General features: G+C 46.0%; 1 protein-coding gene across 19 annotated transcripts; it reads right to left on the bottom strand.

The window, feature by feature from the left end:
* On the bottom strand, window positions 1-27,870 carry TPM1 (tropomyosin 1; the record flags this gene model as incomplete). 19 transcript variants are annotated; one of them, XM_079700770.1, is made up of 11 exons in its annotated part: window positions 5,455-5,653; window positions 7,085-7,163; window positions 8,584-8,653; window positions 8,941-9,003; window positions 9,973-10,048; window positions 10,307-10,377; window positions 11,576-11,693; window positions 14,026-14,159; window positions 26,530-26,655; window positions 26,846-26,971; window positions 27,757-27,870. In XM_079700770.1, the coding sequence occupies 11 exons, from the start codon at window positions 27,868-27,870 to the stop codon at window positions 5,650-5,652; spliced, it is 981 nt and encodes a 326-aa protein (XP_079556896.1). The 19 variants fall into 19 exon arrangements, with proteins under 19 accessions (XP_079556907.1, XP_079556910.1, XP_079556912.1 ...); XM_079700781.1 differs by lacking the exons at window positions 5,455-5,653; window positions 7,085-7,163; window positions 9,973-10,048 and adding exons at window positions 1-843; window positions 9,453-9,528; XM_079700784.1 differs by lacking the exons at window positions 5,455-5,653; window positions 26,846-26,971 and adding an exon at window positions 1-843.

Genomic DNA, 27,870 nt, shown 5'->3' with positions numbered 1-27,870 from the left:
TTTAGAAAATGTCCTACAATGTGCATTTATTCCATATCATTATACAAGGTTTCCATACAGTTATAACTCTTAAGACAATGTTTTTTCTTCACCATTGTACGTGGTGCCTAAATCTTTCACTTGAACATGGTGGAAATCCACATCGCATGCTATCCCACGAGCTGTAACGAACTGCAAATGTGCCAATTAAAAAGAAAACAGAAGCCTTAGAAGAGCATGTTGGCTTACAAACCCTTGGCTTTAGTGAATTCTGCCAGACAGGATCCGTAGTCTCACCTCATCGTTAAACCCAAGACAAAATAAATTAGTGTTGGACAGAATTCTAAATTGTACAATATTGAACGAAAGACCACAGTGGGACCTTTTGTTTAAAGTAGCACCAATCCACACCTGATTGTGTTTCCAACATTAATCTTCCTGTTCATGTATCATTGGCACTTTGAGTGGAAATCTTTCTGCTTCAGCAAGGATTCCTGGACTAAGCATACTGTGTTGCTAAACTCTCTACGAAGTGTGGCAACATCAACTTGGGAAATGGCACATTTAAATCATTGTCGCCTTGACACGGGCTTGCCTGTGTGTGTGTGTCTTTCCCACCCCTGATCTAGCTGGTACTTTGTGGATGTATTTGTGACAGTGGTAAAAGTAAATAAAAATGCATTTAAGGGGTTTCATGGTAAGCATGGTGTTTAAAAACAAAACAAAACAAAACAAAAAACAAAAACAACATGAAAGAATGTGGTCGCAGCTAAGGAGGTTTTCACATGTTGTTTAACTCCAGTAAAGTCTGATCCAGCATCTGGTGCATACTAAGGTTTTCTTCTTTGGCATGAGCCACTTTCTCTGTGGTGGGATTAGAAAATTAAGTCATGAATAGCTGCGCTTTGGACACAGTGGTGGTTTGTACATTTAGGCAGGCAAACATCAATCACAAACACAGGATGAGATGATTAGGACCAGGCATGCTCGTAAGACATTACTCATTTCCAGACAAGGACCTACGAAGGGGAAGCTGTCTTGGACCCGAAGGAACTACAGGCACAGCAGGTTCTCACAGAGTGGCCAGGTGAACCTCCACCAACAACCCACTGAGGACAAAATACAGGTGGGGTTGGTGAAGGTTCACTGGTCATGTGCCGTGGGAACAGGGAGAGGTGCTTGCAGCACTGAAGTTAACAGCAGACGTTTCTGAGTTACAGGCAGTTAAGGTCTGAGAGTTGTGTTGTAACACAGTCTCACAGAAAACAAAGATGACGTAAATAGGCTTTCTGACAACTTTTTCAATGATTTATTTCTGTTACTCATTAAAAAAAATTACCAACACGTTTCATGCACACTCCAGTAGGACATTCTCTTATTATTATTTTCACAGTGTTCTATTTATTATTAGCATGACATTCTCACCAGAATCCAACAACACTGTTAGACTGAATAAAAGCATACCTTTCAGACAATCAGGGACTTCTGACATGAACTCCTGTTTTCAAAAGCTATTTTGCCCAAGCATAGGTAATCATATTTCAAACACTATACCAGATACTCAGAAGTTAGAAATATGAATATGTAATAGGAATATATATTATATATATCACATCCTATATATAATATATATATATATATACTTATATGCATACACATCCCTCTGCTTTGGCTTTCTAACTTAAAGCAAGACTCAGTTCTCTGTAGGAAATAGAAAACATTTTTTTGGTCCTCATTATGTATCAGCTCAAACAAGAGGACCTGCTCTTGCAAAGATGAGTGCTGAATTGATTATAAACATTGATCCATATACACAGATGTAATTTTACCATAAAAGTGGTTTGGGGATTAAAGAGAACTTAATTATTCCAGATATGAGAGGAAAATGCAGGCAAGGCCAGCCTTTCAACTGATTCATGTTCAATTCTGCAGAAAGGAATCGTTTTCAACCCTATTAGGTGAAGGTATGACAGTCTTAGATTTCCTGCCCATGGGCTGCGTTCCTAGAATTCAGCCCAGGTTCTTTCCCACTTAAGTTTAATCCTCATTCAGGGCCAGCTTTAGTTGGTTAGTTAGGCGGCGGTTTTGCTCAAGTTGCTGGTAGAGTTCGTCTGTACAGGTCAGCAAGCAGGTTAGCAGAAGAGAAGAGGCAGAGGAAGAGAGGTTAGCTGGAGGTGGTGAGAGGGAGCTCACAGACAGAACACAGAGTACCTCGGGCGCCAGTCACTTGCTGAGCAGGTTACCCTTACCCTGTGGTCAGCTGTCCTGTGCCCAGGAAGGGCGGATGGAAAAGGCCTGGCAGACTTAGGAAGAGCCAGGACTCCTCTCTTGGCAGGACGGGAGGGAAAGAGAGCAGCAGGATCCGAGGAGCAGGACAGAGAGAGGGTATGTTCCTCATGCATCTCAGTAAAACCACTGTGTAAACCGGGCTGAATGCAGCTTCTGGAAACAGCCTCAGGAACAGGGGCAGGGCTGGAGGCGAGCCCACCCCTTGCTAGGGTTCAGCTGAGAGCTTCCTGCGAAACCTCAACCTGCCCATTTCTGCTCACCTCTTCCTGCAACTCCTTTCATCTCCACTCCCAGGGCTGGCTTTCCTTTCAGGTAGCACCAAGAGGGGCTACTGCCACTGCATTAACAGCAGAACTGAGCTCCCTGTCCCTCCCCTAGTTGCTGTGATACAGGGTGCAAATTCTGAACTCTCGTCCAGCCTAGATACCGGGTGTGTTACCCTACTCAAACAGCAAAAGAACAAGCATTTATCTCCACTCAAAACTGACTTAAAATTTAACTGCTGACCTTCTGAAGAGGATGGCATTCTCTGGTGCTTGATGGACATGTATAAAATGAATAAAATCTCAAACAGCCATATGGAGACTAGTGTGAAAAGCATTTTACACTAGGGCATGTAATCTGCTCACTTGGCAAGGAAGGCAGCCACTAGAGTCAGTCTGTATCTGGTGGTCCAGGGGATGCCCCAACAAGGACAAGAACCTGGCACTTACCATGAAAAGCTGGAGAATACTTTATTGTTTCCAATGACGGTGACGACCTAGACCCACAAAACTCTAACTTAATGATCTGGAAAAGCAGTAATCCTATACCCCGGGGAAAAGAAAAATGTTCCATCTCTAGCCCCCAGGTCTGTGGGGAAATTGATCAATTCTTATTTTAATTTTCTCTCATGTATGGTAGGAGATGGGGAATACGCTATATTCGTTGTGCTTTCTAGCTTGGAATATCTGCTGCGTCGTCTTCTTTGTTGATCCAAATTTTCTGAATATTCGAAACCCCAGTCAAATGTCACCTCCTCCAGGTAGCGCCCAGTCAGAACTACTGTCTCTATTCCTTGTTGACTCTAAATGCACACCATCTGTTAGTTCAGACTTGCTTCCCTCATCTATCTTCCCACAAGATAGCCAGCTCATTGAGGGCAAAGAACATTTCTGGTTCATCTCTTTACCACATCCTTCCTACCTTTCATGGTATCTTGCATGTTTGGGGGGTGCAAAGTCTATACCCCACTAGCACATTCACACTATCATGTGGGAGATACCACCCCAGGCAGGTAGGATGTCTTAGTTTGCTGAGCCAATGTACAGCCAAGCTGGGATGGAAGAACTCTGGAGAAATCCCAGAGAATCCAGAGGGTCAATGTGAATGCAGCTTAAATGACAGCTGTCCCTACCACATCCTCCTTTGGACCTGCTCCACTTCAGCTGCCTTGGAACTGGTGTGCCTGGAACGCTTGTATGTTTGCAAGTATTCTTCCTTCCTGTTCTACCTCCCCAATGTCTGGGATGTCTAGTGCCAAGCAATGCTTTTGGGGTTTGGTCCAACCAAGGCTCTTGCAGCAGTTGCCTCTACATATGGCCTGACCCTCTGAGCTAGAAGCCCGGGCCCCAACAATTTCTTGATAAAATCAAAAAGCTATTTATCCTCCTGTGCACCCATACCTTCTTGGGCTATTCCAGATTTGTCTTCCAATCCATCAGTTTCCCATTTCCCCTTGTAGAATATACTTATAGGAAGTGTGAAAATCTCCAGAATGGCTTTCAAAAAACAGATGTGCCTCCAAAATTAACTGAACATCTGCTCAGCAGAACTTTCAGACTTGTCATTTTATCTATAGCAGGAAGCAGGGTTACTCAGAGAAGGGCCCACTTCTATTACTCTGAATTGTAAAAGAACAAGGCAGGAATCATAGTCAAAAGCAGGCCCAAGAAGCCTTAGGAAAAGATAAACAAGAAATTACTGAAGACTTTACACTCTCAAGGGAGAGACACTGTCTAAATTATAAAGTTTTAGAAGTCCACTATACCATTACTAAATTCACTTACCTCTTAAAAAGAGTATTTCTACTCTCTTCTGAGGTTTTGTAGAGTGACTGACATTTTCAATTTGTCCAAATTTACTTGAATACAGGGGTATATAAACACTATTAGGCTAAGAAAAACTATACACAAACAGATGAATGTCACCCACATTTAAAACACAGGAGAAATACAGCCAGACTGTTGAGGATGGAGAAATGCTGGGAATTAAGAAATAAAAGTCCACATCATTTTTAAGTTCTAATTTTGTGATGTGTTATAAAAAAAATCACTTAATTGCTGGTTTTGAATTTATAAATATAACTGATAAACTATAACTGAACAATTTCTACTATTTTTAAGGGGTAAAAAAAAAAAGAACCAACTTTAATGGCTATGCTTTAAAGATGTTCACAAATTTTAAAAAAGTTAATTACCACAAAGATTTACTGTAAGTACAACCCCTCCTAAAGAAAACATGATGCGCTTAAGAGCACAAAAATAAATCTTGACTTGAACATAATCGTATGTTCCTTAAACCTAAGAATGTCATTTCATGATCAAAACGAAGGTGGCTGAGGAATTAATATACTTTTAAAAAGCTTTAACTGTTCTTTGTGCTGTAAAAGGATGATCAACAATAACCTCAACTTACACTGTTTGAATCCATTCCTTTTCACCTTTTCTGATATGTAAGTTCCTAGCAATGTGGGGTGGCAGCCACACCCTCCCAAGCAGGGCTATCTAAACACTAACACAGAGGGATCACCACATCCCAACTAAACATCTGGCAGAGGAAGGCACTGCTCAAGGCAGATCTTCCGGCTCCAACAAGCAACATCCCCTGTGCAGAGGTTCTCAACCCGTACTACATACCAGAGCCATTTCAATCTCTAAAAAGACACACATGCCCAGGCCTCACTGTAACCTTTGCAAACCAAAACTCTGAGAGGGACCCAGGCATGGGTATTTTTTTTAAAAGTTCCACAAGGAACTACTGTTTTAGAGTCTCTTGGTATTAATGTATGATGTTCAGAATGGGCGGGGGGAAGCAAAGCAGCAGCCAAAAATTAACCCTCATATGTGTGATGAAGATTTGGAGTTTTATTCAGTGTTGAAACTAAAATGTCAATAAATAAGAAGTAAAAAGAATAGCAAACAGAAATAGCTTACACAGTGTTTATTTTACACTGCAATGAGGAGCTTCTGTACAATAGGAAGCACAGTGTGTGCCTGGCCCTAAGGCAGGATGTGGAAAGAAAGAACCAGGGTCAGCTGAAGAACAGACAAACTGCAGAACTCAGAGAGGAGGGACATCCAGCTTGATGAAGGGGTCGTGCGAGAAGTGAAGCAAAGAGACTTATCTGCATGAAGAGAAAAGGTGGGAGAAAAAGGAAAAAAGTGGCACAATGGAAAACAGGGAGGCTAAACTAACAGATGAGAGCGGCATTTGAAACACAGGTAAGAAGCAGACAAGCAAAACCCGCTGCCAGCCATATCTACGGGAGGATGTCAATCCTTGCCCACCAGTGTCTGGACCCGAGGCCAGCACAAGCCCCTTCTGGGGGAGTTTCATTGCAAAAGACCCATGAACAGAACTTAAAACAGATTTTAAGCTAAACCCACCTTTCAGAATATTTAACCATACTTAATTCTAAAAGTTTTTCTCATAGAATCACCACATTTTAGCACTGAGAGACAGATGATCTGATCCATCCCCCCATTGACAAATGAGGGAAGAGAGGATGGAATTCTCTCTAGTTTCCATGGTGACAGTCATGTCTCAAGGGGTAGTGTGGCGATTCTATAATCTATAAGGCAGCAGGCACTTGCCAACACTCTTCAAGCTACCATTTTTCTGCACGGGTAAAGGAATGACAGGTGGGCCAGGACACTGAAATATCCAGCTTACATGGAATTCAGTGCCATCTTATGAGATTAAAAGGAAGCCTCTGTGAAACATTCCAGGTTAGAATTTAGAGGGGCAGAACCAGCTTAACATTCAGGTTTGGTTAGTAATATGTTAAGTTAGTTGTGTATGCTCCAGGTTCTCGTGAGATTAAGACTATCTACTTCACTCTTACTGCCCAGCAGTAGTAAAAGCTGGGCCATTAACTCCCAAACTCATATAACACAATCTGTGTTTTATGTCCCATTTCTTTGACACAGGTTGTGGTGCTTGTATGTTAATTCTTTTATATAAACAGAAAATTAAAGGCTTGGCTACCCGGCAGAGGGTTCATTTCTGTCTATAATTCTTAAAAGGAAGATGTGACTTTTTACAGCAACATTCTTTATGCTGTTCTGGATCAATTTCCCTTCTCTAAGAGCCTCAGTCATCTGACCATGTTGGGTTCCTTAAATTTATTATTTCTTTTACGAAAAATGTTCACATTGTATTTAATTGAATCTCAGGAAACCGCCTTTTGATATTTCTTGGGAAATTCCTGCACAATTGCGTGGCCTACCAATTCTACTTGAGCCTAGTTTAATTTCCTAAAAGGACAGTGCCCAAGTCACACATATTCCAGTTCACTGTGTCATGGGAATGATCTAGCTGAGACAATGTGAAATGAATGGATTCTGAAAGGAAAATGGTTTGTATAGACAGACAATCTACTTGGCCTTTATGTTAGTAGAATGTGAAAAAACAATTACTATCCTAGATTATGCAAAGACAGTGAGCATAAAGGTGTAAAGATGGAGATTCTGGAGATACAGAAGGGAGTGGTGGCGAATTTATCATATTAGCATGAGGGCACGGGTGTGAGCAGGCAGGGTGGATGAACATTTACATGGAAGTCATATCGTTGAGAGCGTGGTCCAGCTCCTCGCTGATGGCTTTGTACTTCAGTTTCTGAGCGTACAGCTCGTCTATGACCAGGAAGTGGAAGGCAGAGGTGCAAGGACATGGAGAGTGATCAAGAGATGGAGGGTGAGTGAGGATGGCATGGACACCATCCCGACACAGCAGCAAGAAAAGGGCAATGCATGAAGGAATTGGTGCCGCAGCAGGTGGCCAATGCAGGAGGCGTGCGTTTTGTTTTTAAAAAAAATTGAAACAAAAACAAAAAGAACAAAACCCATTAGAAAATAAAACAAGAAACTCAATATGAAAATCATAACAAATACGGCAGGTATATCAGTAAACCATGTTAAACCCTAAACGAAACCACAGAAGGCTGTCTCCTGGTTGGGAGAGTGGTAATAGAACATCTTTCTTTTATGGAGCTATAATTCAATTACCCAGCCACCTGCCACTATAAACAGTGGAAAAAATATCCAAGGGCATTGTTTTCAAGAAACAATTTGTGACTACAGTCTGTAATCCTTATCTGGCTCCACCCTGAAACCACCGACTTCCGGACCAAACTAGACCACTGGGGTATGGATTTCTTGGTGCCATCCAGACTACCCCTGTGGTCTGCCCACTCAAGCTGCCCTCTCTGGTCCAGGAGGCTTGAAAAGCGAGGAGAGCCACGCTTTTTATGGTGTTGCTGCGCCAAGTCTGCAATTCAGTTCTTCTAATGATGAAGGTTTCATACTCTGCTGCAATTTGGCAGATTGTTTTGCAACCATTTGTCATTTTCTCTTTTCCACCAGCTTGGTTATCATCTGCACCAACCTCCAGTCCCTACTCTAGCCACTTCTGCTTTTGGTGTATATATTTTATATATTTTTTTCTTTCTTTTTCACAGCCTCAGAGCTCAACATTTAGGATTTCTGAGAGACAGAGAGGGTGTCACTAAAATAAAACCTAAGTATCTTAGTGGAGAAGTGCTGAAGTATAATGTCAAAGTGTAGTGCCCTATTACCCTCCACCCCCCTGTCAGGATACACAGCACATGCCAAGATGATTAGTAACTTAAAAAAAAAAAAATCCAAACCCTTACATTGAATTCGCACTTGGGGGAAGATAAGTTGTGCCTAAAAACAAATCCATACCATTCTGGCAATAAGGAGATGCCACTAAAGACAGAAAACACACCAGTCATTCTCACCTATGACCACCTCACTCAGAGTGAGAAATAAACCTGCCACACTTCTGAAGAGTGTGCAGTAGAGCCGTTTGGCATCTGCTGTTACAAAAAGAGATGGGCCCCGTCTGGTGGCTAACGGTCATCTGGTGAACAGAGAGTTTAGGAGCCACGGAATGAAAACCCCAAAGGGCAGACAGGAAGAATGTGCAAGAGCAAAGAAGTGTATCGAGGAGGACGCAATGATTGGAAAATGACTTTGCCAGGTCACTACTCAGCCACAAGGATTAAGTTAAAAACAAAACTTAAGATCTTACCTTCTAAGTCATCAATGCTTTTCTCCAATTTAGTTACTGACCTCTCCGCAAACTCGGCCCGAGTCTCAGCCTGCAATAATTCAATTTATTTCAATCAGAATTGGGAAGTTTTAGATTTCTGGTAGCTACAAATATAGAGAAACTAGAGAATGAAAATCAATCCTGGCACCCATGAATGGGGTCTGAGACCACCTGCCAGTCAATCACCACAGTGAGAGGTGGCTAGCACAGCTCACTCTCCAAGACCACCCCTGAAAATCCCTGGATCATTCTAACTTTAAAATGAAAAAGCCCTGAACAGTTCTGTAAAAACAAACTCAATCCAGCTGGCTTTGTCCACAACACCCTTAATATTACCTCCTTCAGTTTGTCAGAAAGGACCTTGATCTCTTCCTCATATTTGTCTTCCTTCTGCGAGTACTGTAATTAGAAAGAATGTTCCAGATGTCAGGCCATAGCTCACCCTATACTGAGGTCTTCTAATACAACGAAAGTGTCAGCCCAGCCAACAGATGTTGAGGATCTCTTAGAAGGTAATGGAGCCTCTGATATCAAATGGCATACAACAATGCATTCTCTGTTTTCCTGCCTATTGTTTTACATGGGAGAAGAACAAGATAACTTATCCATTTGGCAGTTGGTTTAAATTAAATTGTTACAGATGACTCACATACTCAAAATAAAATAGATTCTCCATTAAAAAAAAATCTGTTATTGATAATCATCAGGAAATTGCCTCAAAATGACGCCATTTGCTAACGTGTCTAATGGATTATTCCTTGCCTTGGCAGGGCCCCAGAAGAGAAAAAGTGGGTGTCTCTAAGCAGCTCTTAAAGATGCCTTTCCCCCACGCCGTGCTCCTGGCCTACCTTCTCAGCCTGAGCCTCCAGTGACTTCAAGTTGTTCGTCACAGTTTTCAACTCTTCTTCAAGCTCGGCACATTTGCTAACGTTTTCGATCAGAGGTAGAAAGGGTGGGAGACAAGCCAAAGGAAGGAGGAGAGAAAAAGGAGAGGGATGGGAAAAAATGAAAACCGAGTCCTAGAGAACAAAGGGCTGCCTTAAAGTAGCCAAATCATCAAGGTACTAAAATGCTCCATTTTGCCATGGAGACTGCTCCCGACCTTCCAACAGCAGAAAGGCAGGGTGACAAAATCCAACAACCTCGAAGTGTGATAATTTGGCTTCTTTTTTGGCTGCACCCAAGAGCATTTATGAAGGAAAAACAAAGGAGTATAAAGGACCCAAAGAAAGCACTTAAAGCAAGGTATAAGATAGCAGAGGGTGTAGTGAAAGTGCAGTCGTTATAAAAATGAACCAGTAGGCATTGGAAGCTGAAAGACGCCTGGGTTGCAGTTAAACCTAAAACCCATACATGAGCCATCAGTACCTTATCCTCTGCAGCCATTAATGCTTTCAAGGTCTGATCCATTATTCTTAATTGTTCTTCCAGCTGTCGAACTTGGCTGTTAGTGGACACAGGAAATGCACAAGGCCATTCTCAAAATCAGTGTGCAGGTAAGGCATGCAGTGATACACGCATTCATACATAGACACCCCACGCAAGTCCTCCATGTTCCATACTCGTAGCTCATCCCCGTCAAATGAGCACTTAAGGAGCCCGGAGCTGAAACAGGTAAATGTGCAGCTGCCAGAAGGTCATGCTGTTTAGTCACTGCTCCGCAGCACCCCACACACAGCCTCCTGGCGCTGGGCCCGCTTACCCTTCTGAGAGCTCAGCCCGCTCCTCTGCACGCTCCAGGTCACTCTCAATGATGACCAGCTTACGGGCCACCTGCAGCAGAACAAACACAAAACACACACACCATGGGGCTTCCAAGCTCTGAGGAGGGGTGTGGGGTGAGGACTGGATCCGTCAGCCCCTAGGAGTTCTTGCCTCTAAACAAGATGATCCTCTTTCCCGTGCACTGGAGAGAAGTGACTCTCCACCAGGCGTGCCCATGGAGAGGAGACCAGAGGCTTCTGCTCACCAAGACCCAGTGTGGTTAGTTATGGGTGGGCTGGCTCATCTTTAGTCCTACCTAGGTGATGCCTGTATAGTTACATAGCAGCCAGACCAAGTGTGGAAGGAGGGAGAGAGATGAAGTTCACAATCTCCAAACAAGCAGTGTGATGAGACATGACGCCTTTTATGCTGAAAAGGCGGGGCTGCAAGACAAGACTGAAAACAATCCTGAGAACTCCATCCATCTAGAGCTCTGTACCTCGACTCCCTCTATGTGCAGCAGGCTACAAATGCCAACAGAAACAGCAAGAGAGGCTGACATGAGAAGCTGCTGAGGTGACTAATGAGGTCAGTGGAAGAAAGGACCAGAGAGAAGGGATCCTAGGAAGCATTTCAAAATTAGTGGGCGTAGTGTAACCTGGAGATGGGAGATGATGATGATGAAGAGTCAGTGCTGTTTCAGGATAGCCATAGTACATTAAGGGAAAAACTAAAACCTTAACACAATCATGTGGGCTCTGTTATCACAGGAGGTTGCTTTCATGGGGCATGACCAGGAGGCGATTCACCTGTGAACCTTGAGGAGACAGGAGGACAGAGAGAAAGGCCTCCATGAATCTAGGGAGCAAGTGCATGGTCTGTGTCTCTACACTGACTGAACTGGGCTGTGCCAGGTGAATCACAGTAGGGAGAACTGCTTGCGTGGTGACAGCATGAGAGGTCCCTTCCACAAAACGCAAGAGGCCCAACTCTCCCTTCTCCTGACCAGAGAACTTTTGTCCTGGCCTTTGTGTGTGTGTTTGGGGTGGGAGGTCGGGGGAGGTATGGGGGCACAAAAAAAGCTTTGGTCTTTCCCAGTACAACTGATCCCCTAGCAGGATCAAAACTGAGAACCGTTTTCTGGGGACAAAGGAACTCTTGCTTCTCAAAACCACCCATTTCTGCTAAGGAAGCAGATGGTCTCACTGAAGAACGCAAGGCTCCCCGCTCCTGGGAGTCCACAAGGCCTTGGGCCCCAGGATCTGACCTCTTCATACTTGCGGTCGGCATCCTCAGCGATGTGCTTGGCCTCTTTCAGTTGGATCTCCTGAATTTCCATTTTCTCCTCATCCTTTTGAGCTCGGCTTTCAATGACTTTCATGCCTCTGAGAAGAAAGACACGCAGGAAGACCCAAGATTTAGAGGCGACCTCCACGAACTCACCCTGCACCACAGTGGTTTGTGAGGCTCAGTGTAACTGACAGACCGAAACAGAGCACAGAGCTACTTTCATCTTCCAAACCATGAAACAAGACTTTCTAGAGCTGAAGGCAGAAAAGACATACACTTCCCTCTCTCTGTTTATTGTGAATGAAAGCTTACACTTTTGGTACTGTTGACACTGTCCAGGCAGCTAATGTGAAATGAAAGGTACCATGTGAGGATCCTGTTTGAATGTGGGAGGCATGGAATCAAGGAAGGTCAACAAGCTTTACCTGCTATATAAATAATGGGACTTCTTCCCTTTTCTGGTGGGAAGCTTCACCTTGAAAATGGACCAAAGTTAGAACGAAAGCAAACTTATCTTCATGTACTTCCTTCCCACAAAGAAAGTAGCTGTTCTTACCCCTTTAGCCACAAATGTAAGTATTAGATTGAACCAAATGAAATTGATGGTATTTGACCACATCGGACCTGCAAAAATGGCAATTTCATGTGGGTTGACCTATACTTTAGAGAAGAAACTTAGTTTTGCCTCTAATAAAACTCATAATAGAGGTGTTGAGAGGCAGGACCAACACCATCTTCTATGCTGATGTGTACGTTTGGATCCTTCAGCATGGTGGTAAGTTTTAGAAAATGTTAATTGACCTATGATATATTACAGATTTATGCAATAACAAATTATGTTAAAACGGGATTCATTTACCAAAATCTAAGTACGCAGTAAGATAAATAAATCACTTTTTTTTTTTTTTTTTTTTTAAATGAAGCACTACAATGTATTTTAGGAGACCTGCATCTTGGCTCGGCCATAAATTCTCTTTGAGAGTTCGGGCAGGCCACACCAGTCTCTGAACCCTAGTCTTCTCATCTGTAAAACAAGGGGACTGGACTAAATGATCTCTAAATACCTTTTTACTCCAACGTCTAACATTGCCAGATTGCCTTCCTTTCAGGTTCACTAACAAGTGTATTTCAGGAAGAAGCCAGCCACAAAACCGTTGGTTATATGTACACTGTAAGAGATGATGAGTCATCTTTAAGAATTCCAAAACTCTTGATGAGAAAAGAATCAATAAGCAACAGTGAATAATGAGCTGACAACTTCAGCTAAAGAGCTTCTTTAATCCTAAAGTCTGAAATCATTCTTTATCCATGGTGGCAGGGGGCAGAAATGCACCTCAAAGATGGAGAAACGGACAAAATGATGGACTGCGTGCACCTGCCCAGGTCACAGTGCAGAAACACACTGCCAGTGTCTGAGACATCACAATACTTTGTCATCCCTCGAAGGGCAGAACTCTTTCTAGTCCTGTGGAGTCTTGCTTGGAGTGCTTCCAAGTAATATGAGTACAAGAACTCGAACAGTTGAACATGAGAGAAAATGCCTTGTGGAATACACGACGGCTGATATGGCCCTGGTTTTCCTTTACTACCACAAGGCTGAATCTTGGGGTAATAAGTCAGGTAGAGCCAGGTCATAGTGGGAGCATGCTCAGCAGACATGCAGATCTGACTGTACTTACCTATGCACGTGTGTCTTACCGGCTTTACTAAGTCCAAAACAATTTACTTTTGTGGATCACATTTCTGTTTTATCTGTGCTTTCTCTTCCGCTCATTTCTTGGGCTATTTGACAACTGACAGCCCATACTGTATTTACCTCGGCCTGAGACCCCTTGGTATATTTTATTTTTTTTTAACATCTTTATTGGAGTATAATTGCTTTACAATGGTGTGTTAGTTTCTGCTTTATAACGAAGTGAATCAGCTACACATATACATCTAGTCCCATATCCCCTCCCTCTTGCGTCTCCCTCCCTCCCACCCTCCCTATCCCACCCCTCTAGGTGGTCACAAAGCACCAAGCTGATTTCCCTGTGCCATGCGGCTTCCTTGGTATATTTTAAAATAAAGTTATCTTTTTTTAAAAAATGCATAATTGCTCCATGGTCAGTAGGAATGAAAGAACCAAAACACATCCCTAGAACCTCCCGTTTACACGTCCATCTCCCTCGCTGTGTGGTGAGCTCTAAGAGAGCAGGAATGGCGTCTTTTTTTTTATTTGTAACCTTGGGGCTTAAAACAGTGCTTTGCACAAAGGTGTCCCACTAATGTTAAATGAACAAAACCATTAGTTGCACCTGGATCAAGTCAGGAAATAGTGCCACCAAGGTACTGTAAAATTCTTAGAGGCCCATGATCAGAGAAGCCCTCCCGTTCCACCAGGAGGAAAGGCTGTGCTAACAGGTGGGCTGAACGAGGGGTCCTCACCTCTCACTCTCATCTGCTGCCTTCTCAGCCTCCTCCAGCTTCTGCAGAGCTGTTGCCAGACGCTCCTGGGCACGATCCAACTCTTCCTCAACCAGCTGGATGCGTCTGTTCAGAGAAGCTACGTCGGCTTCAGCCTGGGTAGAGAGTGAAAGGCATTTCAGTGTCGGAGAGAAAGTGACGGTAGTGCCTTCAGGAGGGGCTGAGACTGAAACACTGGTTCCAGACGGGAAGCCTGGGCCCTGTGGTGAGCCACCCTAAAGTGCGTTACAAGCCCTGGTCAACTCCGGAGTTGTCAGATACGTTCATCCATTGACCTACCCAGTGAATGTCCACCTTGGGGTATATGCAGATCCACACACACCCTCCTCATCGGACAAAGGGACCATCAGCAACACTCTCTCACTTGGTTCTCTTCCTCCACAGATTTCAACACACTGGCTTTACCTGCCTGTTAAGGGGGAGCTTCATCACAGCCACCTCACTCGGTGGGGCCTGAGGTGTGGACAGAGGCGATGGGACTTACCCAGGCTCAGTCACACAAGACGAGAGCAGCACAGCGAGGACTCGGACTCAGGAGTCTCAGTTCTCCTTTCTGCTGATTGTGTTCTCAAAGGGGCTTTATTAAATATTTTAGGAACTAAAATATTTTTAAATTCAGTGGTTCTAAAATATACACCATACAGAGACACAGCAAAACCTAGCAAGCCCCCTGCCCTTCAGCACCCCTTTAGAATAACTGGTCACACTGGAAGAGGGCCAAGACAAATTTCCCAAGCGTTTGTGACATATGCCTACAGGAATTTCTCACAAGTCAAGGTTGCTACAAGAAGAGCTTCAAACTCCTTAGAAGAAAAGCAGTACAGATACTCTTTTTACTTGGTATCTATCTCTGAAATAAGATGTTTCTTTCTGGGGGATGCAATGGTTACCTACAGTTATGAGCATTTGTTACTATAAGCCTCAGAACACTTGCAAGCCTGGACCGGTCCATTACATACACTTGCATCGATGGCTGTTTAAACATTATGCACGTAAGTGAAAGATGGAATTTGTTAAACTGGTACTGTTTCCTCATCCACTCTGAATGTGTGCTTATCCTGGGGTGATGGGGTTTTTAGGACACTTGGGAGTTTTCTAAAAACGACAACATGCACTTTGGGACTATGCTAGCTCTCTACCTACAGTCCTCTCTTCCTTACTCAACTGTAAGCTTCTTATGTGCAAGGAATCACAATTCACTGCACAGAGTATGGGCTCAGTAAAGGTCTACTGAATAAAATGAGTAAAACCAACCTAATTTAAACAAAAGCAACTTTTTTAGTTTCTGGACCCATGATACACAGTTTGAAATGCACATGTAGTTAGAGTCTGCGATTATGGCCTTGAAGTAAAGGAACACGAGAACATTCTGCTCTTTGCTCATCTAGATTTGTAAAATTTTAAAAGTCAAGTTCTCTCTGGGAAAGAGAGGTGATTAGGGCATCTACAATCATGGTGAAAGACTTTTTATAAAAACACGCAAATACACTTTTATCTCTTCAAAAATTAACTATGTAGTAATAATTGGCTGATGGAGGCAGGGAGCAGGGGAAATGTGAAATGAATCCAAGGTCAGTCAACAGTTGCACTGGCCCACAAAGTAGATCACTGCAGGTGCACAGCTAGTAATGGGCTCCACCAGGTCTGGCAGGTGAATGTTGGGATTTTTTTGGAGGAGGGATGAGGGTAATAGGGATAACATATTTCTTCTTCTTCTTTTTTTTTTTTTTTTTTTTTTTTTTGCAGTACGCGGGCCTCTCACTGTTGTGGCCTCTCTCGTTGCGGAGCACAGGCTCAGGATGCGCAGGCTCAGCGGCCATGGCTCACGGGCCCAGCCGCTCCGCGGCATGTGGGATCTTCCCGGACCGGGGCATGAACCTGTGTCCCCTGCATCGGCAGGCGGACTCTCAACCACTGAGCCACCAGGGAAGCCCATGGGATAACATATTTCTTAAGTATGGGAACTTTAAAAAGTTTTTAGCCCCATGTAAAAAAACAAAACAAAACAAAACCAGAAGGAGGTATACATTAAGGGTATACTTTTGGGTCAGGTCAGATTTCTTTTCTATATTTTCCATTTCTAGTAAAATTCTATTCATTTCATGAACGGGGGAAAACAAGCAAGCAACCCTGAAAGCTGAAAACTAAAATGAGGAGCAAAACAAAAACCACCATCCAAAACACCACCAACAAAAAAAACCTCAGCAGAGTGTCTAGGTCATGTACTCAGAAGTATTTTTCCCCCTTTTCTTAAATATCCTTGTTATAGGTGCTGCAGCCAGAGAAATGTCAACAAGATTTTCAAAACAATTTTTGTAGCCACCACACTCTAAGCTTCCTGTTCTGTTTTCTATCTGGGCCCCAACCTCAAGGACTTTGTACTCACAGAGAGGAGACTGTTTATACTCCGGGGAAAGAACCCTCCAGGTGCCAGGCCAGTCCAGGTCCCTGGCCTCCCACACACCTGGGGCATCAGAGAGTAAGGAGACAGCACCCCACGTTCGTCCCTGCCTCTGCACGAAAGATCTCCCTACCCGAGAGGAACGCCCATCAATCCGAACCTTCCCTCTTCCCTCTTATTGCCTCCATTCTAACCGTTCTTTCCCTTAGCTCTGATACTGTTTTATAAAGGTCATTAACTCCTTTTCCCCAGGAGCATTTTGTAGAACCTACATTAGGGGTTGTGCCCTACGGAAATACCAGTCAATAGGCCTCGTATACGGCACCAGAACAACAACTGGGAATGGAGACCTGTTCTAGGAGCCAGGACAGGGGCAACACAGAGGACAGACCTGTGGGTGGTCCACAAAACGGGGTCTAAGATGTTTAGCTGGAAGGGTCCCTAGGCATTGTCCAGCAGTTCCCACAACTGGCTGGGTGTCCAAATTCACCAGGAGATGCCTATTAAAAACACAAATTTCCGGGCTTTCCTGGTGGTTCAGTGGTTAAGAATCCACCTGCCAATGCAGGGGACATGGTTCGAGCCCTGGTCCGGGAAGATCCCACATGCCGCGGAGCAACTAAGCCCGTGCACCACAACTACTGAGCCTGTGCTCTAGAGCCTGTGTGCCACAACTACTGAGCCTGCGCTCTAGAGCCCATGAGCCACAACTACTGAGCCTGTGTGCCACAACTACTGAGCCCGTGTGCCTAGAGCCCATGCTGCACAACAAGAGAAGCCACCGCAATGAGAAGCCCAAGCACAGCAATGAAGAGCAGTCCCTGCTGGCTGCAGCTAGAGAAAGCCTGTGCGCAGCAACAAAGACCCAATGCAGCCAAAAGTTTTAAAAAACAAACAAAAACAAAACAAATTTCCAGGCCCCATCCCTAGAGATTCTGATTCAAGAGGTCAGAAAGGAGGACAGGAATCTGCACTATAAAAAAGCAACCCCCCTCTTCCCCACCCACCATCCAAAGAGCTGGCAAATCCTGTGGGAACCACTCATCTAGCTCTTTGTAGAAGAGAAAATAGGAAGAGGGAGGGATCTTTGACATGCTCAGGTCACAGCCATCAGCGGGAGGTAAGACTAGCAACAAAGTCCCCTGGTCCTCATGTGCTGGCATGCCTGCCTCCCTTCTCAAGGCCTCCTGGAGCCTCGTGGAAGCCCTGGAACTGGTGGTTCTCACCTATGGAGTCTTTCTGCTTTCTGATGTCAGAGCAGCAGGTTCTCTACAGCCAGCCTGACTCCAACCCCCTACCTGAAAGAAGGCCTTCAGCGAAAGAACCTAACCAGGACTAGAAGAACAGTTACTGTACTGAATATCATCTGCTAAACAAGTCCTCTCAATCCATTTTGAAAAAAGGTGTGGAATAAAATTGAAAACATCATCAAGTAATATCAGGGGGGTACCAGCTCACACAAGGACACAGAACATTTGTTCTCAACCCCAGAAACCAACGCCTGCTGCCCCAGAGGTTTCAGAGCAGGATGGGCAAAGGTGCTTGTAGATAACAGCCCAGATCTGAAAGCAGTGTCTGGGGTGTATGGATCTCTACATAAGCTTCCCCCGGGAAAAACCTGGGCTCTCACTGGCTTCTCAGGCCTCACCATACTGGTCTGATAGCAATTTAGTTTGGTTCTCTAGAATTCAAGATATACTCAATTCCATAAATTAATTAAGGACACCCTTATTTTCACTTTTTTTGGGGGGGGGGGATTATGCTCTATGTTCAAAAGGCCCACATCTCTCACCTGCACTAGCTTTTATTTCCGGTATGTATTCTCTGAGTTCTGAGGCTTATTTAGACATTTTCTAAGGTTCTTCCCATCACAGCACCTGGGCAGTTTACTTAAGACTTAACTGGCTGTTGCCTCTGTCAGTACAAACCCTACAGACACATGACCATCTGTTATTTAAAAAGCAGATATAAATAACAAGGCATTTGGGAAGGGTCAAGACCCCAGACGCAAATTATTTCCAGGCATGGAAATCACCCACAGTGTACTGGGTTAGCTTCTAATGACAGCTCATGTGTTGACACTGCTGGTGAAGTCTTTGGGATGCTAGTTTCTTTCATTTCAAAAGTGCTATTGTGTCCCAACATGTAATGAACTACTCAGAAAAGAGACTGCTATATTAGTAAAGGCTACCAACTGTCTTCCTGCAGATCTGTTGTTAAACAACCACCAGGCGCTCTACACGTGTGAGGTGCCTTAGAGCTGCATGTGCCCCCCAATCCCTTCCACAAGGTACCAGCTACCTAAGAAACTACAATAGATATCAAGGGGATGCCCACACAATATAGCAAAATGTTACTCCAAGTCTGACTTGAAAGAGAACTTTTACAGGGCCTAGAATTTCATGAAATCCAGGTGTTCTAGCCAATATAACTAAAGACAATTTAAAAATAGCAATGGGGCTTCCCTGGTGGCGCAGTGGTTGAGAGTCCGCCTGCCGATGCAGGGGACACAGGTTCGTGCCCCTGCTGGGAAGATCCCACATGCCGCGAAGCGGCTGGGCCCGTGAGCCATGGCCGCTGAGCCTGCGCGTCCGGAGCCTGTGCTCCGCAACGGGAGAGGCCACAACAGTGAGAGGCCCACATACCAGAAAAAAAAAAAAAAAAGCAATGATTTTTACTTTAAAAACAAGTATTTCCATTAGAGGATTAAGAAGAAATTAAGAAGAAATAATTGTAGGAGAATAATATTATATCCTAAAAATAAATCCTCTGGAATGCATGTTCGAAGTCCTACCTGAACTGGAGTACTGCATGGGATGATCAAAGGTCAGGTCTTTTTATTTCATACGAACTGTAGTTGTACAGAGAAAGTTTCACCCAGTTTACTGTGTAAGACCCAAGTCACTAGAGCCAAGTTAAACTTCTGCCCTTATATGGTAAGGGAAGGGGAAAAAAACACGGATGACATTAAGGGGCACTCCCATGGATAAGAGTTAAAAACAACCTCTCTATCTGCACCAAAGCCTGTAATTCACGAGGCATATTTGTGTAATGAGTGAGAAGGGATGTGAACAGGGCATTGTAGTGCCTTCGCCTTGCCTATACATGAAAGCAGAAAGCCAGAGTATATATATACTCCAGCTACTGCCACCCTGTGGGGGCCAATGGGGGCATGAAATGCACTTTTATATTCCTGTTCTCAGAAATATTTACCAACTCTAAAGAGGGGAAGGGCTGGGAATTTTTGTAAATTGGTTTTTCCTGTGATTTAATAAAGTTACCAATTAAGAACCTACAGGCTGCAACTGTTAAGTCCCCTTGTTTGCTGTGTACCATACAGAAAGAAGGAAGGCAGACTGCCTTCTTCTTGCTCCCTCTTTGATAAGGACAAAAGACAAACAAAACCCTAGCGGGTCACAAGATCTGGAGTCAACCATTACATCAAGCAAAGTAGCCTCATTCCAAAATTTTGAAGGGCCCACACACCTTGGAAAAACAAACCAGTAGAAAAAAAAGGGATGGCTGCTTTTTCCAAAGTTAAGTGCTGGTTGTAATAGGGCCAATTAACTACAGCCTGTCTGAATCTTTGAGAATGTGAATTAGGGCCAACTCTCCAAATATTTTTTGCAGTGGCTCATGACTTTGTCACTAAATTTTTATCTTTGCTGCCAAGAGAAACTGTGACTGCTAGCTTAACTCACAGCTATGCCTGACAACTACCAAGAAACCACCTTCAATTAGCTACCTTTAAGTTCCAGTTTCATAAGTTAGGAACACCTCTCAATTTGAAATTCTCTCTTCAGTGGTCTGACCCAGTACTCAAGTTGCTGTCATAAAAAGTTATGTGCCCATCCAATCATCCAGATAGACTATTTTCAAAAATCACCTTAAAAATTTTGAAGCTAAACCACTTTTAATATAAAGCTTTGAAAAGAATGAAAGCATTATCTTTACCCAACTGGCCCAGGAAGAGTACTGTCATAAAAACTAAGCCCAAGAGAGAAGGTGAGTAAAATAGTAACAATGTGCCCTTCATAAAATTTATCTTCTGTGTCTAATATCAATCACCAGGCCAACAGTCCATAAGAGGCTCTCCTGTACAGGACCACATATTCCCTTTCTTAGCAGGGGAGGGGAGTTCTACCGACTTCCACCACTAATACCACTTCTACCCACCAAACATTCCTTCTAGCCTGCCTGTGTCCTCTCTCCGTTCAAGTTGAAAAAAGAAGAAAAAAAATTTGATTAGAAGCATTGAAGTGGAGTGTTTTAAGATGCAGTGAAATGAGCAGCCCATCTTTAAGACCCTTTGATAGCTGGTGAACTGAACGCAAAGGAGCAATGAGCGATGCCGAGTGTGGAGCAGTTCTAATACCAGCTGATGCAAGGCACTTACTCTAGTGTGCTAAGCACCACTGCAACTTCTTTACACACACTCTTTTCATCCTCACAACAGGCAGGCACTACCATTACCCACATTTTACAGTCGAGGAACTGAGGGACTGAGAAGTTAAATGATTCAAATCCTAGCAGCCTGGGCCCAGAGTTCTTGTTCTTATCCATCATGTTCTATTGGTTCTAATGGTTCAAGGACAACTGCGAGCCAGTCAGAGAGGGAGTCGGAATTCATTCATTGCCTGGCCAAGTTCAGAGACATCCATGGGACCTCTGCTGTCTTGTCCTCTACAGAAAATGATCTTTTGCCTATTGATTTCCTGGTTCCTGCCTATTTTATCTGAAACTTCATCTAGTTAGGCCTTCCTTTCAAGAGGACCCATTTGCTTCTAGGTATTTTATGCAAAACAGGTCTCATAGCTTCTGCAGCCAGCCATAATGCCATTACATACACCTCTCAACTCAGAATACGCCTCTATTAAGCACAGAAGGACCCCACATGAGCGCTTGTCATAAAATTCCCAAGGTGTTTGAGTATCCTGATTTAAAACACACACACACACACACACACACTCAAAAATCAACAGCAAATGCCTTAACTACCTCTGAAATCCTGTTCCGGTGTGCTGGATGCATTTGCCTTAGTGGAAAGGAAGGAAGCCAGGTATTACACTCAACGTGGGGGAGGGGAAGCCGGCAGGAGAAAACACCCAATAATCGTAGCTATTTAGCCAACTTTTTCAAGACTCGGTAACAAAGGAACATCTACCTGTACAGGAGAACCTGGGAGGAGGGATGATTAAGAAAGGGAAGGGCAAAGGGCCGCATACTAAGTCAGAACACGCGCTGTCAGTGTCTCAACCACCTCCAGAGAAACAGGCTTTCAAGAAGCCAAGGCTAAACAGGGAGGGGGGAGTTTAGCATCCCCGGGCCCCAAAGCCAGACAATGCCTCAGACATGACCTGTTAGCGCCCTTCCCAAAAGAACGGATTTCCAAAAGGAGAGACCTCTTCCGTCCCCACGCTCCGAGTAAATAATGCCAGCAGCGCAAAGGGCACATGCCGGGGACCCGAGACGCCGGGCCGAACGCAAACACCCCAGACACAGAGTCCCTTCTGGGAAAGAGCTGCTTCCAGAACCTTCTCAACACCACTAATTCTCCCTCGGTTCTTTAGACCAGCGAGATGAAAAGGGCTGAAGTGAACGGGCAGCGCCCCTCCCCAGAGCCCGACACCTGCGGGCCCAGGTGCGCCCCGAGGCGGGGGGAGGGGTGGCGGGGGAAGGTGGGCTCCCGGGGGCCCTGCGGGGCGCGGTGGGGCCGACTGGGGAGAAGGCGCCTCCGGGGATGGGTGATGGGTGGGTCCCTTACGGTCTCCCTCAGCTTCCTCTCGTAGTCCAGCTCGCGCTGCAGGCTGCCCGCGCGCTCCTCCGCGGCGTCCGCCTGCTCCTGCAGGCTCCGAATCTTCCTCCGTACCGCCTCCAGCGAGCTGCTCCCCGCCATTGCGCCGGGCGGCGGCGGGCCGGCAGGCTGGAGGACTGCCGCGGGAGAGACCGGCTGCTGCGCTCCTGCCGCCGCTGCTCCTGCCGCACTCCGACCGCCTGGCCACCCCGCCCAGGCCGCGGCGCGCCACAGCAGCGCCCCCTGCGGCCCAGGCACAGCCCGGAAGTCGCGACCTCCTAGGCTGCGCACGCGAACCGCAGGCGGGTGCGCGAGCGCCGGGGGCGGGCCCAGCGGGCGGGGCGGGGCGCGCGCCGCGGACCCCGGGAATTCGCCAACCGCGGGAGGCACCGCGCATGCTCAGGGCCGCGGGGCTGACAGGCGCGGTGCGCAGGCTGCCGGGGCACCTGGTGAGCGGGAGGGTGGCCAACGCGCCGAGGGTGTTACTTCGACTCCCAGCGCCCCTCCCCTGCGCCGTGGAGAACCCGGAGTAACGGATTTGGCTGCAAAGGGCGACGGTGCCGCCTTTTGGCGGCGCGAGCGCTCCGCTCGGGACTGCCAGTTTCCCATGCCCAGGAAGGAGAGAAGCCGAGCGAGGGGTTTGGGGCTGGAATGTACCCCCAAAGGGATTGTTCCTCGATGTAAAGAACCCCAGAACACAAGATCCTAACCACAACAACTCTCCTTCCCTCCAAACTCATGAAGGGAAAACCATTAACATACTGCATAGAGGTTAAACCTCCTAAATGCTGTCTCCCTAGGTTAGAATCTGGCTTTTGGTTCTCTCCTGGTTGTGTGACGGAAAACAACTTGACTTCATCTGTAAAAGCACGGTTAATAGTAGTACGTTTCTCATAGGGCTGCTGTGAGGATTATGAAACGACAGAAAGCACTAAGCACAATACCTTGTACGTAGTTAACTCAAATGATAGCTTTAGTTAATAAATACACAGGCACTGTCTTAAGAGTCAGGCTACGGCCTATAACCAGCTGTGGGACCTCAAGCCCTCCAGCCTATCTGGGACCTACTTTCCTTTCCACAAAAACAATCATCTCAAGGGTCCCTTCTAGTTACAACCTTCTCTCGTTTTAGATCAGCCTCTGAGATCTTCTGGAATCTGACCAATTCTGGGCCGGACTGAGATGTCTTAAAAGGCACACCAAGGAAGTCTACAGAACCCTATGAGAGCGTCTGGCTACAGCTGGATGAAAACCAAAGTGGACACAATCTTTGGGAACCACCCTCTGCCAATTCTCCCCTTCGGCTACGTTTTTAAATGTCTTCTAAGTCTCACAGCTTTCTTTCCTCACCTTTCTCACAGAAGGCCCTTCAAGTCAGTTCCTATATGTTTAAGTGTGGGAATAATGAAGAAAAAGAAAACACACTTGACAACCCCCTCCTACGCCAAAGCCCTAATGAGGAAGCTCCTTGCTTTTCTGACTCATTTGCTATGGACTTTCTCACAGCCTCCCTCTGCTGAGACTCTCACAAAGCCCAGCATGGGCCCTCACATCCTGTAGGTGGAGCCTCTAGCTTTGTTTCCACACAGTTCATCTAGTCAGGAGGGAGGTCACAACTGCTTCCCTAAGAGTACAGACTGGGGGCCTCCAACTTTGAGGGTGGGAGGACGGGGCATCTGGGAGCCTCCAGGAGATGCAGAGACTGCTGGACAGGTGCAAATGCTCTAAGCAGCCAACCAGTGACTTAATGTCCTGCTTTTCAAACATCTGGGAAAGTCAGTTTCAGGTGAGTTCATTTTCACACTGATGTCATTATACAAGAGTTTAGGACAGTTGTTCTCGGCCTTGGCTGCACATTGGAATCACCTGGGTATTTAACAAATACTAATGCCTGCATTCCAATCCCAGAGATTCTAATTGGCCTGGGGTACAGCCTGGGTTTTAAGTTTTAAAACCATCCTAGGTGATTGTTTAGGTAAGGTTGAGAATCACTGATTTAGAAAGCAAAGACCTACAGGGAATAAAGACTCACATACTGCAGATGTCAGAGACATCACAGTTATTGGGGAAGGGGTTGGGCCAGAGAGAAAATGGAGCGCTTGATCCCCTTCAGCCTCACTTATGTGGAGGGGCGACAAAAAATTCAAAACAAAACCATCAGAGATCCGACCTTGCAAATTACAACCTTTCAAGCTAGGAAGAGCCCATTTCTGGAATAGGATTTGTAAAGTGTGTTGGAAAATTAATAGAAAAATGTTTTTAGTAGTAGAAAAATGTGAAAATGTTTTACATTGGTGAGTAATAGTGCAATGTCCTAATCCCAAATGTAATACAATTCTACCTCAGGAAGTTGATCTCTCTCCTACCTTTCTCTAGTGACATCTGTCTCTTCCTCCTCAAGTCATCACTATTTTTACTAGCTAGGAATCACTCTAAATATAGCATTTCTTCACAAACGTCTTGCACATCCCTACAGGTTCCAAACAACCTAAAATGTCTTAAAGGGGAAGATGATCAATATACTACCAAAAAAAAAAAGTGTACCATATTAGGGATAGTTTTCCAGTGGAAAGAAAAGAACACAGCTTCAAAAACCTCCCCCTCCTCCTGGCTCCGCCCTCCCCCACCGAGCTGGCTTTAAATATCCTCTTTGCCACTTCTGCCTCACCTCATTCCAATGCACCATTAAACAAGACTTTTCAATAAAGACATGATAGAACCACATAGTTACAATAATTATGATTTTTTCCCCTTAAGAATCGTAGTAGATTTTTCTCCTTCTCTTGCTTTCAGTCTTACTGGGCTATTTTCAAATTCTCTGCATTCTTTTCCTTATAAGGAATATCTCTCCTTGATCTATCAGCGGCTCTTTTGAAAAAGCTAAATAAACGTCCTGCTGGAGAATTTCGGGGAGACAGACATCCTCCATTTAACCATATACGGAGCAGACATCTGATCTACATTACACAAAACTGGCGCAGAGTTATATGCATTTTTTGGCTCTTTTTCTAAAGCCAGGTAGTTTGTAACTTAAATATTTTACCTAAATCAGTGTTTCCCTGAACCCCCTTTCCAGGGACCTTGCTTTTCACTGAAACTTTCTTTTTGTCAGATTCTAAATTCCTGTGTCTGGATCTCTCATTTACAAAGCACACTCAGGGATTACATTTCGTGCCTTTCATGTCACAGAAAGCCTTTACTGATTTCAAGACCCAGACCCTCCAGCAATTTACACTTTACTCTCATACAAAAAATTCTGCTGTTGCACTTGGTAGTTCAACTTTCTGGGCATAGGTTTCCCTGGTGCTCATACATTCTTGAAATTGTTAACCAACTTCCCAACGAATTCTTTCCTAATTGGGCCTCTAGGCTTAATTAGCTTCTAGAATGGTGTGAAAAGAAGTCGGTCCTTTGGAAATATAATGCTTGTCTTGACTTATGCAGCAGAAGAGGCAAGCTCTTCGGCTAAAAGGATTCCAGAGGGCAGTGGACAAAATGCTGGCAGAGCTTTTGTGGTGCGTGCATCATCCTTGAAACTATGTGGTGGTTGTCAGCGGCTGACAGGTTGGGGTGGGGTGAGCAGGAGAGTCGGGGGCAGCTAGCTCACTATACCATATAAAGCACTGAGCTATATATAACTCCCAGCTTACTTTCTGGATCTAGTGCCCTCAGACTGCAGACCCAAGCAAATATCGTCTTCCCAGGCAGATCTTAAGGGCTGGATTAAGCTTCCTTAGTGAGTAAGGAGGCCTCAAGTGTTTCTGTGGCCCACCATGAAGCTTAGCCTTCTAAGTAGCACCATGCCATTTTTTCAGTGCCATCTCTAGTCTGTGTCCTGACTAGACCCACCACCAAAAACCAGGCCTTGCCACCCACCAGAGATGGCAAAAGGAAAGAAAGTGGAGAAAACTAGGCATTCCGTTTGCACAAACCTCGGTGATGACACCTCGGAGGTTTTCTGCCACCATGGAGCAGGGTTCACCTCCAGAGTCCAATTTCAGTTACTGTATTCTTCCAGCTTCTCACCCACCCCCCTCCACCCCCAGGGGTGGGGGAAAGAAGGAGGAAAAGAAAGAGGAATGGATGAAATAAAAATGAATGTGTGCGGTAGCAGTCGGAGGCAGCATCCAGTGCTCTGGGCCATGGCAGGCTGTGTGCGAGTTTCCAGCAAGAGGAGGTGGCCCTCCTCCATTGCTCTCTGGCCCCTGTGGTGACCCCAGAGCGGCCACCAGGGCAGGAAGTGAGGGAGGCAGTGTGTGCGTGCACTTACGTCGGTGGCCTTTTTCTCCGCCAGCTCCAGCTTCTCCTGGGCATCTTTGAGAGCCTCGGAGTATTTGTCCAGTTCATCTTCGGTGGACTTGAGTTTCTTTTGCAGCGACACCAGCTCATCTTCCAGCTGGGAGTTGGCCGTGGGGGACGGGGACGGGAGGGGGGGTGCAGCAGGCAGCGTGATCCCGCAGGGGAGGGGTGTGGGTGCACAGAGCCAGAAGGACAGGGACAGCGGGAGAGAGAAAGGGAAAGACAGGGAGGGAGAGAGAGAGAGACAGAGTTAGCCATTCGTGCGCCGCGCCGCGCGCCCCGGGTACCTTGGCGGCGGCCTCATCGGCGGCCAGGAGGCTGTCCTCTGCCTTGTGCAGCTCCTCCAGCACCCGGTCCCGCTCGTCCTCCGACGCCCGCAGCAGCTTCTCCTTGGCCGCTATGTCCTCCTCGAGCTGGGGGGCGGCGGCGGGCGGGCGCGGCCGGCCGGCACGGACCGGGTGTTAGACACACACACACACACACACACACACACACACACACACACACAACACACGGGCACCGAGTTGGCTGGGGCCCTTCGGGTGTGAGGCGCCACCGAGTTGGGCTTCAAGGGTCCGTAGGTAACCCTCCTCTCTCCCGGAGCCCACTCCGCACCCCACCCCAGCCCCCGGCGCGAGACTCCTGCGGAGGTCTCAGCGGGCTCAAGCCCACAACTTGGGGGTGCAGAAAAACGCTCCCGTCTTCCCGGCCCGCCGTACTCTCTAGTCTGTCCATCTTTGTTTTTAGGAACAAACTGTGTGACTGTCCCTCCCCCCTCCCTCGCAGCCCCCCCCTTCCCAGTTGAATGTTTTATACTCCCCAGTCAAAAAGTCCAGAAGAACTTCTAACAGTTTCTGGACTTGATTCCCTTCGACCCTCCTCCTCTCCCCCGCCCCCGAATCCAAAACTGATTTCTCATCCTGAGAATCAAGTGCCTCTAGGACTTGAAGGGACTTCGCGGGCTCTGGGAACCAGAAAAGGGAAATAAGCGTCCCCAGACGAGAGAAAAAGTTAGAATAAGCCAGAGTCTCGCTCTTCCCTTCCCCCTTCTCAGACGCCCTGGAGTCGGGTGGCTCCCCGAGTCCTCGGAGTGAGGGGCCGGGAAGGGGTGCGAGGCCCGGGTCCCGGGGCTCGGGGGCCCCCGGCGGGCGGAGCGCGGGCGACCGGCCGGCGCAGGGCCGGAAAGGCGCAGGCAGACCTGCTTGCTCCTGTCCTCCGCCGCCTTCTTATCAGCCTCCGCCTGCTCCGCTCGATCCAAGGCGTTCTCCTTGTCGAGCTTGAGCATCTGCATCTTCTTCTTGATGGCGTCCAT

This window comes from Hyperoodon ampullatus (genome assembly GCF_949752795.1).
Source record: "Hyperoodon ampullatus genome assembly, chromosome: 3".
Lineage (NCBI taxonomy): Eukaryota > Metazoa > Chordata > Mammalia > Artiodactyla > Ziphiidae > Hyperoodon > Hyperoodon ampullatus.
Note: the sequence above shows the minus strand (reverse complement) of the source record. Positions and strands in the feature narration are given on the sequence as shown.